This window comes from Natrix helvetica, assembly GCF_964273705.1.
Source record: "Natrix helvetica genome assembly, chromosome: 4".
Lineage (NCBI taxonomy): Eukaryota > Metazoa > Chordata > Lepidosauria > Squamata > Natricidae > Natrix > Natrix helvetica.
This window is the reverse complement of record NC_138550.1, coordinates 8234321-8249130: the sequence shown is the minus strand read 5'-3', so window position 1 is coordinate 8249130 and position 14810 is coordinate 8234321. Positions and strand designations below refer to the sequence as shown.

At 39.8% G+C, this 14810-nt stretch overlaps 1 protein-coding gene across 10 annotated transcripts in view; it reads left to right on the top strand.

The window, feature by feature from the left end:
• PICALM (phosphatidylinositol binding clathrin assembly protein) overlaps window positions 1-14810 on the top strand; it is a gene marked incomplete at its 3' end in the record, with an annotated part of 78655 nt that overhangs the window by 46309 nt on the left and 17536 nt on the right. For 5 of the 10 annotated variants that reach the window (XM_081949997.1, XM_081949994.1, XM_081949996.1 and 2 more), the window contains exons 13-15: window positions 5985-6131; window positions 7933-8013; window positions 13639-13746. In XM_081949997.1, coding sequence (XP_081806123.1) covers window positions 5985-6131; window positions 7933-8013; window positions 13639-13746 — 336 coding nt within the window. The remainder of the gene's footprint in view (window positions 1-5984; window positions 6132-7932; window positions 8014-13638; window positions 13747-14810) is intronic. The other 5 variants (XM_081950001.1, XM_081950000.1, XM_081950002.1 and 2 more) reach the window with 2 other exon arrangements.

Here is a 14810-nt window from a genome sequence, read left to right as displayed (position 1 = left end):
GGCGACGTACAGAGCAATAATCAAGATAGCACCATATATCGTGCAGAGGAGGTAAAAATAAGTCCATAAATAAGCATACTTACAAAATTTAAAACCCCAAAAATATTAAACTCTAAAAACTTTAAAAAACAAAATTTCCCATTATAAAATGACCTGGGGTGGCAAGATTGTAACGTTATGCCAGGCTGGCTTGACAAAAAATTCTCTAGCCAGCTGGCTGGTGAATTCTGGGAGTTGAAGTCCACAAGTCTTAAAGTTGCCAAGTTTGGGGACCCCTGCTTTAGGAAATGATAGATAAGACGCTGGGTTTGTCAATCAGAAAGTTCGGCAGTTTGGCGGTTCGAATCCCTAGCGCCATGTTACAGAGTGAGCTCCCGTTACTTGTCCCAACTTCTGCCAACCTAGCAGTTCGCAAGCGTGTAAAAATGCAAGTAGAGAAATAGGGACCACCTTTGGTGGGAAGGGAACAGTGTTCCGTGCGCCTTCGGCGTTTAGTCATGCTGGCCACATGACCACGGAGACGTCTTCAGACAATGCTAGCTCTTCGGCTTTGAAACAGAGATGAGCACCGCCCCGTAGAGTCGGGAGCGACTAGCACACAGGGAGGGACTTCTCCTGGTGCCGTCCACTAGGCAATGCCAGCGGGCGACACCGAGGAGTAGGGCCTTCTCTGTGATGGGCCCAACCCTCTGGAATGACCTCCCCCCCGACATTAGAACCACTTCTGACCTCCGCTCCTTCCGGCAAAAACTGAAGACCCACCTGTTCCGACTAGCAGGCCTGGCATAATTCAACTGTCCCTCCTGGCAAATGTATTATATCTGGTTATTTTAGGGTTTTTTAATTTACTGTATTTGTTTTTAGGGGTTTGAATTTATTTTATATCTGCTTTGTACAGTTCTTTTAACTACATTTTAACCTCCTCCATGTCAATTGTCAACTGTACATATTTAATTTAATTTTATTGTATCCTGTTATATTTTGTATGAACTGTACACCGCCCCGAGTCCCTTGCGGGAGAGGGGGCGGTCTAGAAGCATTAAATATTATTATTATTATTATTATATGTGCGAGGGGAACCTTTATCTTTACCTAAGCAGAGGCTGGAATACATACGTAGGTGTTTAGATACCTAAATTTATAGATTAAAATTTGAGAAGGCGCCTCTCAGACTTGAATAAAACAATTTAAAAATAATTCAAGGGAATGGCACATAAGATGCCGGTTATGCATCACTGTTAAGGAAGTTACGCTTAGCTCATTACAATTCTATTCTAAGACATAAATGTGTTACTGGTATCTTCTCCATTTCCATTTCCCAGTAATGATTAGTCTTCATTTTTGCATCAAACCAGAGGGAGTTGGGCTTGAATGGTTAGAGTGGCTTTAACAAGAGTAATAAGTAGGTTTCAGTCTGGTTTCAGTCTATGAATAGAAAAAAGATTATTTGTAGAAACACTTTGAAGTATGGCAAAAACAGGAAGGTTCCCTATTACTATATAAGGGTTGATCCTTTCAAAATCCAATTTTAGGATACTAAACTTAGGTTCTTTGTGGGCTGTTATTTCATAGGAAACTTTTTTCAGCCACATAGTCTATTATTCGTGAAACCATTTGATGTCAACAAATTATGTCCCATATTTATGTATTTGTTGCATTTGCCTTTCCATCAGGAACTCAAAAGTGACATTCGTACTGTTTCTCAACTAGTAAAAGGAATTAGATGTAGCTCTTCCACCATGCTTTTCCGGGAAAATTTTTAAAATTTTTGCTTCATTAAACATGCAGTCAACAGACTAAGCCGTTGTTTAAAAAAAAAAAAAGTAGAATTCTCGGCAAGAATAAAATCTTGAATATGAACTTGATATTGTAGCTTTCCAGAATTTAAGAAGTTTTTTTAAAAAAAACTGTAAACATCATGATTCTGTTTTGTATTTGCTGCTTTGCTGTTTGAAGGGAATCGTGGAAGGTAGAGAGAATATTAAAAGCTCTTTATGTTAGGATTTCATTTCCTCTTTCGTCTGTGTACTTTTTTCCCCCTAAATAACAATGCAGATTTTTATCCTGCTTGCTTTTGCTATCTGATCTGCCTTTCACATTGCAATGAGATTGTTATGCGCTTTCTTTTAAGCTCTAGTGTATTATGTGGTCTGAATCGGAGTAACCATGTTTCTATGGTAGCTGTTCATTAAAACGGGAGGGGGCTGAAGCAACCCCCCCTTTTTTTTAAATTGTGATAGTCAAAGTAGCACCCTGTTTAAAATTGTTAAGTACATGGAAGAAAATCTGTATGAAGGCCATAATTATAGTTCTGAAGGTTTTCCTTGAGAAAATGATAAGCCATAGTAGGTTTTTACTCAATCTGTCATTTGATGCACATGTTCAGCTTTGTCTTCTATCACCTACCCCATAATCCTGTGCTAGAATGGAGCTAGGATTATGCTCACTGAAAATTATGGAAGTGGAAGTCTAACTCACCTGGAGAACAAAACAATTTGGAGAAAGTTGTGTAGCCTTTTGGCAGAAAGCTGCTTTTGGCCTTGAAGAAATGGAGAAGCTCTGCATGAAAATAGATTTTATTTTGTTTAATTTTAATTTTAAAATTTGTTCAATGCATTTAACAGGGTTATTCCACTTTTTTTCTTTCTATCATGCCGAAAGTATAATTCAACAGGGACCTCAGGGGTCCCGAGCCCCCATTTTGGAAGAGGCACAGGACGCTTTGAAAAGTTCATTTCTGCTCTGAGATTGTGATTGGAAGCTGAAGCAAAGGTGCGTTTTCAAGGGGCAACTGGACTTCCTTTGCTTTTCCTTGAAGGCGTTTTGCTTCTCATCCAAGAAGCTTCTTCAGTTCTGACTTGTGAATAGAGTCAGATTGAGTCAGAACTGAAGAAGCTTCTTGGATGAGAAGGGGAATGTTTTCAAGGAAAAGCGAAGAAAGTCCAGCTACCCCTTGAAAAAGCACCTTAAGAACAACCATGACCTGGATGACTGAGAATCTCCATAGACCAGGGGGTCAGCAACCCATGGCTCTGGAGCCGCATGTGTCTCTTTAATCCCTCTGCTGCGGCTCCCTGTTGGCGGTTGGCTCCACAATTGATAGGGCTTTCGGTTAGGACAGGAAGAGGAAAAAGGATGCTGCACTAGAAGGAGAGTCTATGGTGGGGAAACTGGACTTCCAATCGGCTCCAGAATTGAACGGGGGGGGGGGGGACTTCTGGTTAGGACCTTTGTGGCTCTTTGAGTGTTTAAGGTTGCCAACTCCTACAATAGACATTGGAAGTTGAAGATAGAAATACTTGCTAGATGGCATTAGAGGGTTCCTGTTTGCAACTTCGTTCATAGAAGAGAAAGCTAAAAGATAAAATCTCCCAACTTGAGGCTTGCTTTTTCCGTTACCTGCATTTAGTCTCCACATTGAACCGAGAAAAGTGATCTCTAACCTTTAAAAAAAGACTAGAAAGAGGTTTTTAATTTTTACAGGCTCTTATTCTGCTTTGATGATTTTTTTTTTTTTTGGGATATACATGATGTACAATGACAATAAAGGCTATATTATATCCAAAATCCTTAAGGATCAGAATGAGCTGCTGATGGATTTGCCTCTGATCTCAAATAGGGTTCTCTGATAGTTGCTGTATAAAGTATTTGAAAGAGGTAATGTTGAAAACATAAATGGTGATGCCTGTGATGGAGAGAAAATTGCAAGTTCAACCAGCAACTGAGAAGAATATTTCATAGAGTTCATAAAATGGGCCCTAATCTTCAGAGTGATTCATACTGTAATACATTTGTCAATCTTTAAGGAGATGCAAGACTCGAATCAGTGTTCCATTTGACAATAGAAGCTGGTTGTACAATGAACGACGACAGTACCATTATACAGTTTCAAACAAAAGGCGCTTATGTTGGACATACCAGTTCAGTATCTAACCCACTGATATGAGAGTAGACAAAGATTAATGGCATGCACAGATGGTAAAAGTCCAAAGTGCAAGTTGACTCCGGGACTTTCCTTCCAACAGTGATGGAAGTACACAAACCTCCACCTTGAAGAACTGGCATTTCCTTTCCATTTATTGATTGACTCGGTAATCCAGTCCCATCAAGTCACTGCTGACTCTTAGAAACCACATAGATAGATTCCATTTCTTACTTCATTTTTGAAGCTTTTGGAGATTTGCTTGGGTATTAGTAAATGTCTAGGTTAAATAGATAACTCTGTATAGCAACGAAAGGAAACTTTTGCAGTGTTCTAGCTCAGCTTGGAGATAACATCTAGCCAATCTCAATCAACTTTGAAAAACTAAGCCTGGTCAGACCTGATTAATGCTTGAGTGGTAGACTGTCAGGAAATCCCTAGGCTATAAACTAGACTGGAAAATTTGGAAGAAGAAAAATCCACGGAAAGAGCAGTTCAAATCACTTCAATATTGTTGTCACGAAAATCACAAAAATATGTTCATGAAGTCATCACAGGAGTTGAGCCGGACTCTGAAGAGACCTGTATATACACTGAACAAATTAACTAATTTAGCTTGATCAAGCTAGCTATTTTGATTTGAAGACAAAAGACATGATCCAGAGCACATGGGGTTATGAACACAGCATCCATTTGCAGCTCTTAAAATCATTTCCCAGAATTGCTGAACAACGATGGTGGCTAGTCACGCAGTCTCAAGAAAAAAAGCATAGCTGTTTATCTGTTTGGAAAAAAACAGATAAAATAGCAATTTGTTAAGATGTTGCTTTCCCTTTGTAGACAATGCTTGGGTATTGTCTACGGGTAGTCCTCGTTTTATGACCACAATGGAGCCCAGAATTGATGGCGCCAAGTGAGAAATTTTTAAAGTGAGTTTTGCCTCATTTTACCATTTCTCTTGCCATGTTTGTTAAACGAATCACTGCAGTTGTTAAATTAGTAACATGGTTGTTAAGTGAATCTGGCTTCCCCATTGACTTTGCTTGTCAGGAGGTCACAAAAGGGGACTCTGCAACTGTCACAAATGTGAACCAGTTGTCAAAGCATCCAAATGTAAAATCACCTGACCATGGAAATGCTGCAGTGGTCGTAAGTGTGAAAAATGATCATAAGTTGTGTTTTCCAGTGCTGTTGTAACTTCAAATGATCACTGAAGGAACTATTGTAAGTCGAGGACTACCTGTACAGTGCTCTGAGTTTGATGAATGCATGCACCATCTCCTTGTAAGTGTAATTAGTAGTTCTTTTTCAGCTAAGGATAGTATGCAAACCACTGAGTGGTCACATCTTCTATTAACCAGTATTCGAAATTCATAATTGTAGCTTGACATTCCACTTAACTAGACATAGCAGCCATTCTGCCCACTATAAAAGAGTGGCTGATTTTTATTCAGGCCACAAAGTAGAACGAGGACACAGAGTTATAGCATGCATTAACCAGAATAATTTAATCTATCAAACGTGCCCCATGTTTTACCTGGATGCAAGCTTGTCAGTGGATGTTGAGAGTTCATGACTGGAAGAGACATGGCAACAAGGTCAGCCACTGAAGAGACATGGCAACAGGGTCAGCCGACAAAGGCTGTTTGGAAACTGAAACAGTATTTGGTGTGTGAGCAACAAGGAGACAGCAAGGAGCCTGGGCGTGGCTTTGTTAAACTGTTCTGTACTAAAGCTCTGAGTCTGTGTTGAGCTCTAAACTAGTCAGCTGCTCTGAACTGAAACTGAAACTGTTCTCTGCCTGTGTTTGCTTGTATTTACTACCATGTTGGAAAAACCTGTTTGGATATTATCTATTTACTTCATGCGCTATATTATATATAAAGAGAAGTTAATGAATCCTGCTGAGTCAGTTACCTGTGTGTGCTTTCTGGGTGTGATCGCTGCTGCAAACTCTGACAAAACAATGAAGTCATATCTGCTTATGTTCTTCCTGAATACTAACGCACCGCTAATTTGGTTCCCCTTCCTTTTCCTTCTTGCTCCATCTGGACTGTCGCAGATCCTTTCGCATCCACTCCCGATGCCGTCGACGATGCCCTTCCCAACTTAAATCCTTTCCTCACAAAATCTAGTGATCACCTCTCTGTCTCCTCTGATGTACTCCCTTCTTTCACTTCTAGGACACCAACCCATGAGATGTTTGTTGGTAAAGTACTGGCTGGCTAGCTGGCTTTTCTTTTTCTCCGATGGGACCGGTCAGTCTTAGACCAGTCCGAGGTCTTTCAGTAGGAAGTGGGGGGGGGGGGGGCAAAAAAGACTCCATTTCTGAACATCTTTCTTAATAATCTGCCAAAGATTTAATTCAGGGGTCTCCAAACCTGGCAACTTTTAAGACTGGTGGACTTCAACTCCCAGAATTCCTTGGCTGAGTCTTTAAAAAAAGTTGCCAAGTTTAGAGACCCCTGATTTAGTTTAACTGCAGGTAGTCCTTGACTTGTGACCACCATTGGGACCAGCATTTTGGTCGCCAAGCGATACGGTCTTTCGGCAAGGCATCGCGTGCCCAGAACGACTTGATGACTGTTTTTGCCATGCTTGTTAAGTGAATCACATGGTTGTTAAGTGAATTGTACTGTCGTTAGCCAGATTCAGCTTCCCCAATTGACTTTGCTTAGCCGGCTGGGGAAGATTGCAAATTGCAGCAACCATCTTGACAAACACTTGAATTGCAATCATATGATGGCCCCCTGGAGTCGTACGACAGTGTAACTTTGAACAATTGTTAACAAAGACTTGTAAGCTGAGGGCTACCTGGATGATAGAATTTTGAAGAGGAGTGAGTGATGGGCAGAGGTTACGTTACATTCCTTTCCATCTATCTGTCTGTCTTCTCTCTAGTTTGACTCCGTATCAATTAGTCTTTTTCATTGATTTTTCCCGGTGGAAGATGTTAATCTTTGCTTCAGTCAATCATTAATATTGTGGTGCCAGACGCATAAATGGTCCTACCATGGGGAGTGTCCCAGTGATCTGTCCCAGTTTAATACTCTGCTCGGGTATGAGTTCTCGTAGATCCCCAAAACATCTTGTGACCTTGGTCAGTAAATTAAGGAAGGCGCAGTGCTATCTGATCTGAGAAATGTAACCTCTTTGTGTCCAAACCTGTGACTTTCAGTTTAACTGTTCTGGTTGTCTAGAATGACTTCAATCTGGTTTTTTAATCTGACCCCCTGGAAACACCCATTATAATCACCCACTACAGGTAGCCCTCGACTTATGTCCACAATTGAGCCCCAAATTTTTGTTGTTAAGTCAGACATTTGTTAAAGTGAGTTTTGCCACAGTTGTCAAGTGAATAACTGCATTTGGTAAGTTAGCAACCTGGTTGCTAAGTGAATCTGATTTCCTCATTGACTTTGCTTGTCAGAAGGTTGCAGACGTGACCTCGGGACACAGGCACGGTCATAAATATGAACCAGTTGCCAAGCATCTGAATTTTGATCACATGATCATGGGGATGCGTCAAAGGTCATAAATGTGAAAAACGGCCGTACGTCACATTTTTCAGTGCCGTTGTAACTGTGAACGGTCATTAAACAAACTATTGTAAGTCGAGGACTACTTGTAATCAGCTCTCCCACTTTACTTTTCCCCATTTTTGAGATATAAAATGTAACATTTAACGTTCTGTCTTGTCTTTGGTTAGAATAAAACCTTTACTATTTAAGACAGGGGTGTCCAAACTTGGGAACTTTAAGACTTGTGGACTTCAACTCCCAGAATTCTGGGAGTTGAAGTCCACAAGTCTTAAAGTTCCCAGGTTTGGACACCCCTGATTTAAGAAGATCCTATGTTTCTTATCTGTCTCTGTGTTGGATGTCTTGTAGTTATAGTCATAACTTAAGGTCTGAATGTTTGGTTAACCATATAATAGCGTGCACTGTTTTTTTTTCTTTTCTTTTTCCATAACATTCCTTCTTCGCTCTTCTGCTTCACGCTTCTATCAGATTCTTTTTGTGGCCCACAAGCTTATCCTAATGCTTCCCATTTCTGCAATGAGCCCTCAACTGTAGCTGGTCTATTTGGAGGTAGGTAAAAAAATTTAGAGCACAGGACTTTGAGTCCTCATGCAGACGGAGGACTTATAGCTGTATCACTTTCAAAATTCCTACATTTTTAAACCATTGTGAGTTCTAGTCCTGCCTTAGGCACAAAGCCAGCTGGGTAACCTTGGCCCAGTCGCGCACACTCAACACTAGGAAGGAGGCAATGGCAAATCACTTCTGAAATCTTGTCAAAAAAAACCCAAAACACAGGGACAAGTTCAGGCAGTTGGCAAGAGTCAATGCTGACTCAAAGACATTTAAAGAAAGGGAAAAAATAATTGATGTTCTTTAAGCATCAAAGGGCATTTTCATTCCCTTTTTTGAAAAGCAATAAATCATCCAAAATGTTATAAATTCTGTTTTTTCCTATTAGTTTCCGCTGTTGTTGAGTCAAAGATCATAATTGTACGTCTTCTGCTGATGCTCCAAAGGTGCCTTTTTAAAAAAAAAACTTGGACTTTTTTTGATTTGCTTGAAGACATTTTGCCTCTCATCCAAGGAGCTTCATCAGTTCTTCTTCAGAACTAAAGAAGCTTCTTGGGGGCGAAGCGAAATGTCTTCAAGCAAAGCAAAGAAAATGCCAAGTTGTATTTTGACAAAAAGCTCCCTTGGGACAAGCATGACTTGCATGATTGAGAATCTCCATAGATATTCTTCTGGCGATGGTTTTCCTATTAAGCCCACTGCCTTTATGAATTTTTATTTATTTTATGACCTTGAGATAAAAGTTCAGCAAGTATAAAAAGGCATTCTGGTTGGTGTTTTTCTTAAATAGGAAAACTGACATGCAGTTGATATCAGTTTTGGTTCTGTAGCAGCTTTAAAATGGAGAATGGGGGAAACAGTCTGCACTGTTTAAGTAATGCTGAGAAAAAGTCTGATGGGTTTTTTTTCCCCCCCAGACTGATGCCAGTTGTGTTAGAAGCTACTTAGTACAATGTCATTATTCCATTTGGAAGAGAGTACATATAGCAATAGCTCTTAGACTTATATACCGCTCACAGTACTTTACAGCCCTCTCTAAGCAATTTACAGACTCAGCATATTGCCCCCAACAATTTGGGTCCTCATTTTACCCACCTCGGAAGGATGGAAGGGCGAGTCAACCTGTATATACCCTGTTTCCCTGAAAATAAGACTTTCCCGGATAATAAGCCCAATCGGACTTTCGAGTGCATGCCCTAAAATAAGCCATCCCTTGAAAATAAGTCCTCCAAAAAAAATATTCCAACAGAGCAGCAGCCATGAGGTGGCCACACTCACCTCCTCCCGCACCTCAAAAATAATAAGACATCCCTGAAAATAAGGCCAAGTGCTTATTTCAGGGTTCAAAACAAAATAAGACTCTGTCTTATTTTCGGGGAAACACGGTAGTTTTGAGTTGGTATCAACAATGGTAACGTATGGATCACACTGTTCTGTGAAAAAATATTCTTTCTTTGGATTTTGGGATTGTCTGCCGACCTAAACCTCTTAAAAACGTAACAGGAATTCAGATGAGCAGCTCATGCTAGTAAACCTCAGTTAAGGATATGAAATAATTTGCCATATACCGTAGGAATGGACCAGAATTATTTACACAACCCGATCAGAAATTAATCCCCAATTACAGAAAGCATTGGATGCAATTATTGTAGCTAGAGGTGGTGAATTGCTAGAGTTTCTGGATCTAAAAGGGTGACAATCTCCTATTACTCAACAATGATGTTACATGTTCTGTTGGATTCTTCTTATGTATTAGTAACACAAGGATTAGTAAATTTAACATAACATACAAAGATGTAGAAAAATTCAAAGTGGAACAAATGTGTTTTGTTTTTTTCATAGAAGTATATCAGGAACGTTGTCAGTTTTCCAAGTAATAGACCCATAGCAAGCAAAACGCCGAGGCGGGTGGATTCCTCAAATAATAGCTTTATTGGATATATCATATTGGCACAGATTTGATGAAAACCGACTCTAAAGGTTCCCAGGGTTTTTACCTACCGTATTTTTCAGAGAATAAGACGCACCAAGATTTTGAAGAGGCAAAAAGTTTTTGCACTCTACAGACCCCCCAAAAGGGCATGAATAACCTTTAGGATGCTTGTAGGGTGCTGCTGGGGGGGGGGCAAAATTTCTGCCTCCCCAGCCCCCAGGAGCATTCTGAAAGCCTCCTAAAGGCTATGCATGAACATTTTGGTGAAGGGGGCGGGGTTTCTGGAAGGTGGGAAATGCTGTATTCAGTGTATAAGACACATCCAGATTTTCATCCTCTTTTTTTGAGGGGAAAAAGGTGCATCTTATACTCCGAAAAATATGGTAATTAAAAGTAAAAGTTTTCCTTCAACCCCAAACAGTCACATGGTCCAATCAAGACACTGTCTGGTTGCCTGGTGACCTCACTCCTCCTTCCTCTGGCCAGGTGTGAGGATGTCCTTGGTTCCCAAGAGAAAGTATTTTGTTTTGGCTACAAAACCCCAGCTATCTCTAACCCCCCCCTCCCTATCCCTCAGCTCCAGTGTGGCAGCACTGAAGCTCCGAGATGGCTTTGGCCAGGCCAGCTTCAGGGCTGACAAAAGTTAAGAGCCACTTTAATCAGCTCAACAGTTCATCTTGTCCTCCTGGATTTGCTGGAAACGCCCTTCATTATTTTGTTTATAGAATCTTAGTCAACATCCTTTTACAGTTACTACCGCTTCTGATTAACAGTAAGCAAATGTTGTCTTGGTAAGTGAATAACTGGGAATATCAATCAGTCCTTATTATGGCCATAAACCAGCATAATGGGGTGAGTTACAGTCATAATAAAAGAAGCATAAAAAGTATGCCAGACATGAAAAGTGAAAAATCTGAATAGAGTTATACATGCACATATACACACACAGAGGGTATAAAAGCCATAAGGTAAGACTCCAAAAAGGTATGGGAGCCTTAGATAGATATAGGAGAGACAAAGGAGTTACAATGAGGAAATTTATTAAGTTACAAAACACCCCCAACATAATAAATTTGGTGCCTATTGGCTTAAATTTATAATGTAGACTGCTACAAAGAAGGGGTCAACCTATTCTCCAAAGCACCTGAAGGCAGGACAAGAAGCAATGGATGCAAACTAATCAAGGAGAGAAGCATCCTGGAACTAAGGAGAAAATTCCTGACAGGGAGAACAATTAATCAGTGGAACCACTTGCCTTCAGAGATTGTGGGTGCTCCTTCACTGGAGGTTGTTAAGGAGGGATTGGACCACCATTTGTCTGAGATGGTATAGGGTCTCCTGTTTGTGGAAGGGGTTGGACTAGAAGACCCCTTAAGGTTTTCAATTCTGTGGTTTTGTTATCTTGATCCCTAACATAACATGCCAGAAGTCTGAATTTTGATCAGTGCTGTACAATTTATCTCCAATTGCAATGTGGTATAAGAAGCCCAGTTAGGAACTTGAAGCTCTTCTATGATTGGGAGTAGAAGAGTAGAAATATTTTTTTTCAACAGAGGCAAACCTTTAGATGGAATTGAAACTGATTGGTTAATTAGTTAAGTTAAGGAAATTATTGGAAGAAAGATTCTGACCACACACACACACACACACCTGTTTTCTGTGTTCGCTTTTCTGCCTATCTGGTCTTCCTAAAAACAATAAGCAGTCAAATTTGAGTTCAGGAGCTTGTAATAAAATTCTGAAATCAGAATCTGTTTTTTTTTCTGAAGTTCTGTTTCCTGAATTTATTGCTATGTTTTCATTTAATGATTTCAGATTTTGGATCAGGCATTTGTTTCCTTTAACATCTTGGCACTCTACGCATACTATTATGACTATAAATAACTATCCGTCTATCTATCTATTTTCTAACCCCAAAAAAGGGTCACCTTCTCAGATTTCTTTTTCAAATAAAATGATTGTGTGTAAAGTTTTAGTTCTTGTATGCCACTTCCAGGTCTACAAAAACAATAATACTTTTGAGGGGCTTGTATTCAGCTAACCAGTTATACCTACAATGCAAGCTGTCTGTTTCCATGCTGGAATTGTATTTTCTTTTCTGCTTTCGGTCCCTTGCTTTGCTATTTCCAATAACACATTTATTGTTGTCACTATTGCGAAATTTGCCTGGCAAAATTTCTTTACATTAAAGCTTTACTTGCAAAACTGTACTTGCAACAAAAAAACAAGTTTCAATTTACATGGCATTGTATATACAGACAGTCCTCGAATTACAACAGTTCAATTAGTGACCGTTCAACGTTACAACGGCACTGAAAAACGTGACTTAGCACTGTTTTTTCCCCCCTCACTTACGACCATTGCAGCATTCCCAAGGTCACATTTTCAAAGTACAGACGCTTGACAACTGTCTCGTTTTTATGACGGTTGCAGTGTCTTGGAGCCATGCAATCCTCTTTTGTGACCTTCTGACAAGCAAAGTGAATGGGGAAGCCTGATTCCATTAACAACCGTGTTGCTAACTTAGCAACTGTAGTGATTCATTTAACAACGGTTGCAAAAAGGGTTGTAAAATGGGACAAAATTCACTTAGCCAATGTCTCACTTAGCAATAGTTAAGTTACAATTAACAATTTTTGGGCTCAGTTATGGTCGTATTTCACTTTTAATATTGTCAGCAAACTCACAGCACTTTTATTTCACATTACTGTCTTGATTTAGTCCTGGTGCTGAAATATCAGTAGATTCAGCATACAAAAGGTGGCATAGTTATTTCTTTAAAAATTGATCCTTGATCCCACCCAATTTTTTGGGTGGTGGTTGTTGCAAGAGGTTTAATAAAAGACGAGTCATATGTGGATATCTGTGGAAGATGTAGCATGACTACTTGATGGAAACTGAGTGTTCTCGGCTTCAATGACTGATAAATATTTGTGGGACATTAATTTAAAAACCCAAGGTTGAGGTACATATAATGTAGATTCTAAATGTCATTTAAATGCTTGTGATTCAAATATAGGAATCTTTATGGATCGGTCAGCGGTAGAGTAGAAATAAGTCAGGAATCCTATTCGGAGGAATTCTTGAAAACTGTTTTACAATGACACCAGCTCAGTAGTAATGCTACAATTATTTAAATCAGGGGTCTCCAACCTTGGCAACTTTAAGACTTGTGGACTTCAACTCCCAGAAGTCCCACAAGTCTTAAAGTTGCCAAGGCTGGAGACCCCTGCTCTAAAGTACAGAAAGTACATAAAAGTATATTTTAGTATGACAGACAGATAGACAGACATGGAAAGGAGGGTGGGAGGGCGATTACCTCAGGTCATCTGGTTTAGGGAATACGTGTCAAACAATAAACAAATGTATTCCTTCTGTACTTTTCTAGATACGAAAACTGACCCTTGCAGTATTTCCATATTATTTTTGCTTTCAAGAAGCTGTTAAGGATATTTTAATTTGCATTTCTGAAATGGGCAGTGTTGACTCAGTGACCTCTAGGGCTGCTTCCCGTTCTATGATTTTTCTGAATCATGGGACTGCCCTCCAGTTCCTGATTTGTCATCCAGCCTCTGAATGTTCTCAACCATCACAATAATTTATGGCAGTGCTTCTTGTCTGCAAATTGAGGCAAATTGAGAGTTTGTTTGTATACACACACAGACAATCTATCCCATTTTTTTTGGCAGGGTTTACATCATCTTCTGTTGCCCCATCGCAGCCATCAGCAGGCCTTAACGTCGACTTTGAGTCTGTGTTTGGAAACAAAACTTCAAATGCATCAATGGATTCTGGTGGTAAGTCTTTTAAGTAGCCCTTATTTAACCCTGTTGTGATAAAGGAGAATATTTTCAGATTGGGGTTCTTGGTGCTTTCTGAGCGGGGTTGTTTTTTTGCAGACGTTTCATTACCCACCTAGGTAACATCATCAGTGCAGTGGTGTGCATGATCATTGATAATGTTACCTAGTTTGGGTAATGAAATGTCTGCAAGAAAACAACCCACCTCAGAAGAGGACCAAGGGCCCCTTCATCCTGTTCAGAGAGTAAAGAAAAATGGCACACAGCTGTATGAAGATCTCTTTGAGTTTTCCGAAAAGGAGTCTTTTAAATGCCGTGTTTCCCAAGGATGAGCAGATTGAATTTTCTCACCCTCAGTGAAGCGATTTTTTTGTCGTTGTTCACCAAGGCTAATTCTGGAAGAGCTTGCAGGGTGTAATCAACTTTTTCAGCTACAAGATTCCTTTTACTCTTGTTTCGGGTTTGATCCCAGACTTTCTGGAATCGTCAACTTTATTTTACAGAAAAAAGATGTCAGTATTCTAGTTACCCTTTTTTTGGTCCTTTGAAGCATAGCAGCAGAATTCCTGAAGTGTTTTTTAGCTGTACGGGTAGTCCTCGACTTACAACCGTTCATTTAGTGACTATTTGAAATTACAACAGCACTCAAAAAAGTGACTTTATGACCATTTTTCACACTTAATGACCATTGCGGCATCCCCATGGTCATATGAGCAAAATTCAGATGCCTGTCAAATGCCTCATACTTACAACGGTCACAGTGTCCTGGAATCATGTGATCACCTTTTGCAGCTTTCTGAAAAGCAAAGGGAGGGGGGGGGAATTCACTTAACAACCCTGTGACTAACCCTGTGAATCACTTAACAAATGTGGCAAAAAAGGGTCGTAAAATGGACAAAATTCACTTAACAAATATCTCAGTTAGCAACAGAAATTTGGGGCTCAATTGTGAGAATAAGTCGAGAACTATCTGTATTGTGCTAAGGTTTTACAATACTTATGTGTTGTTATCTGATAAGATAATTGAAAAAGTTCAGTGACCTTTAATAATATGTCTTGTT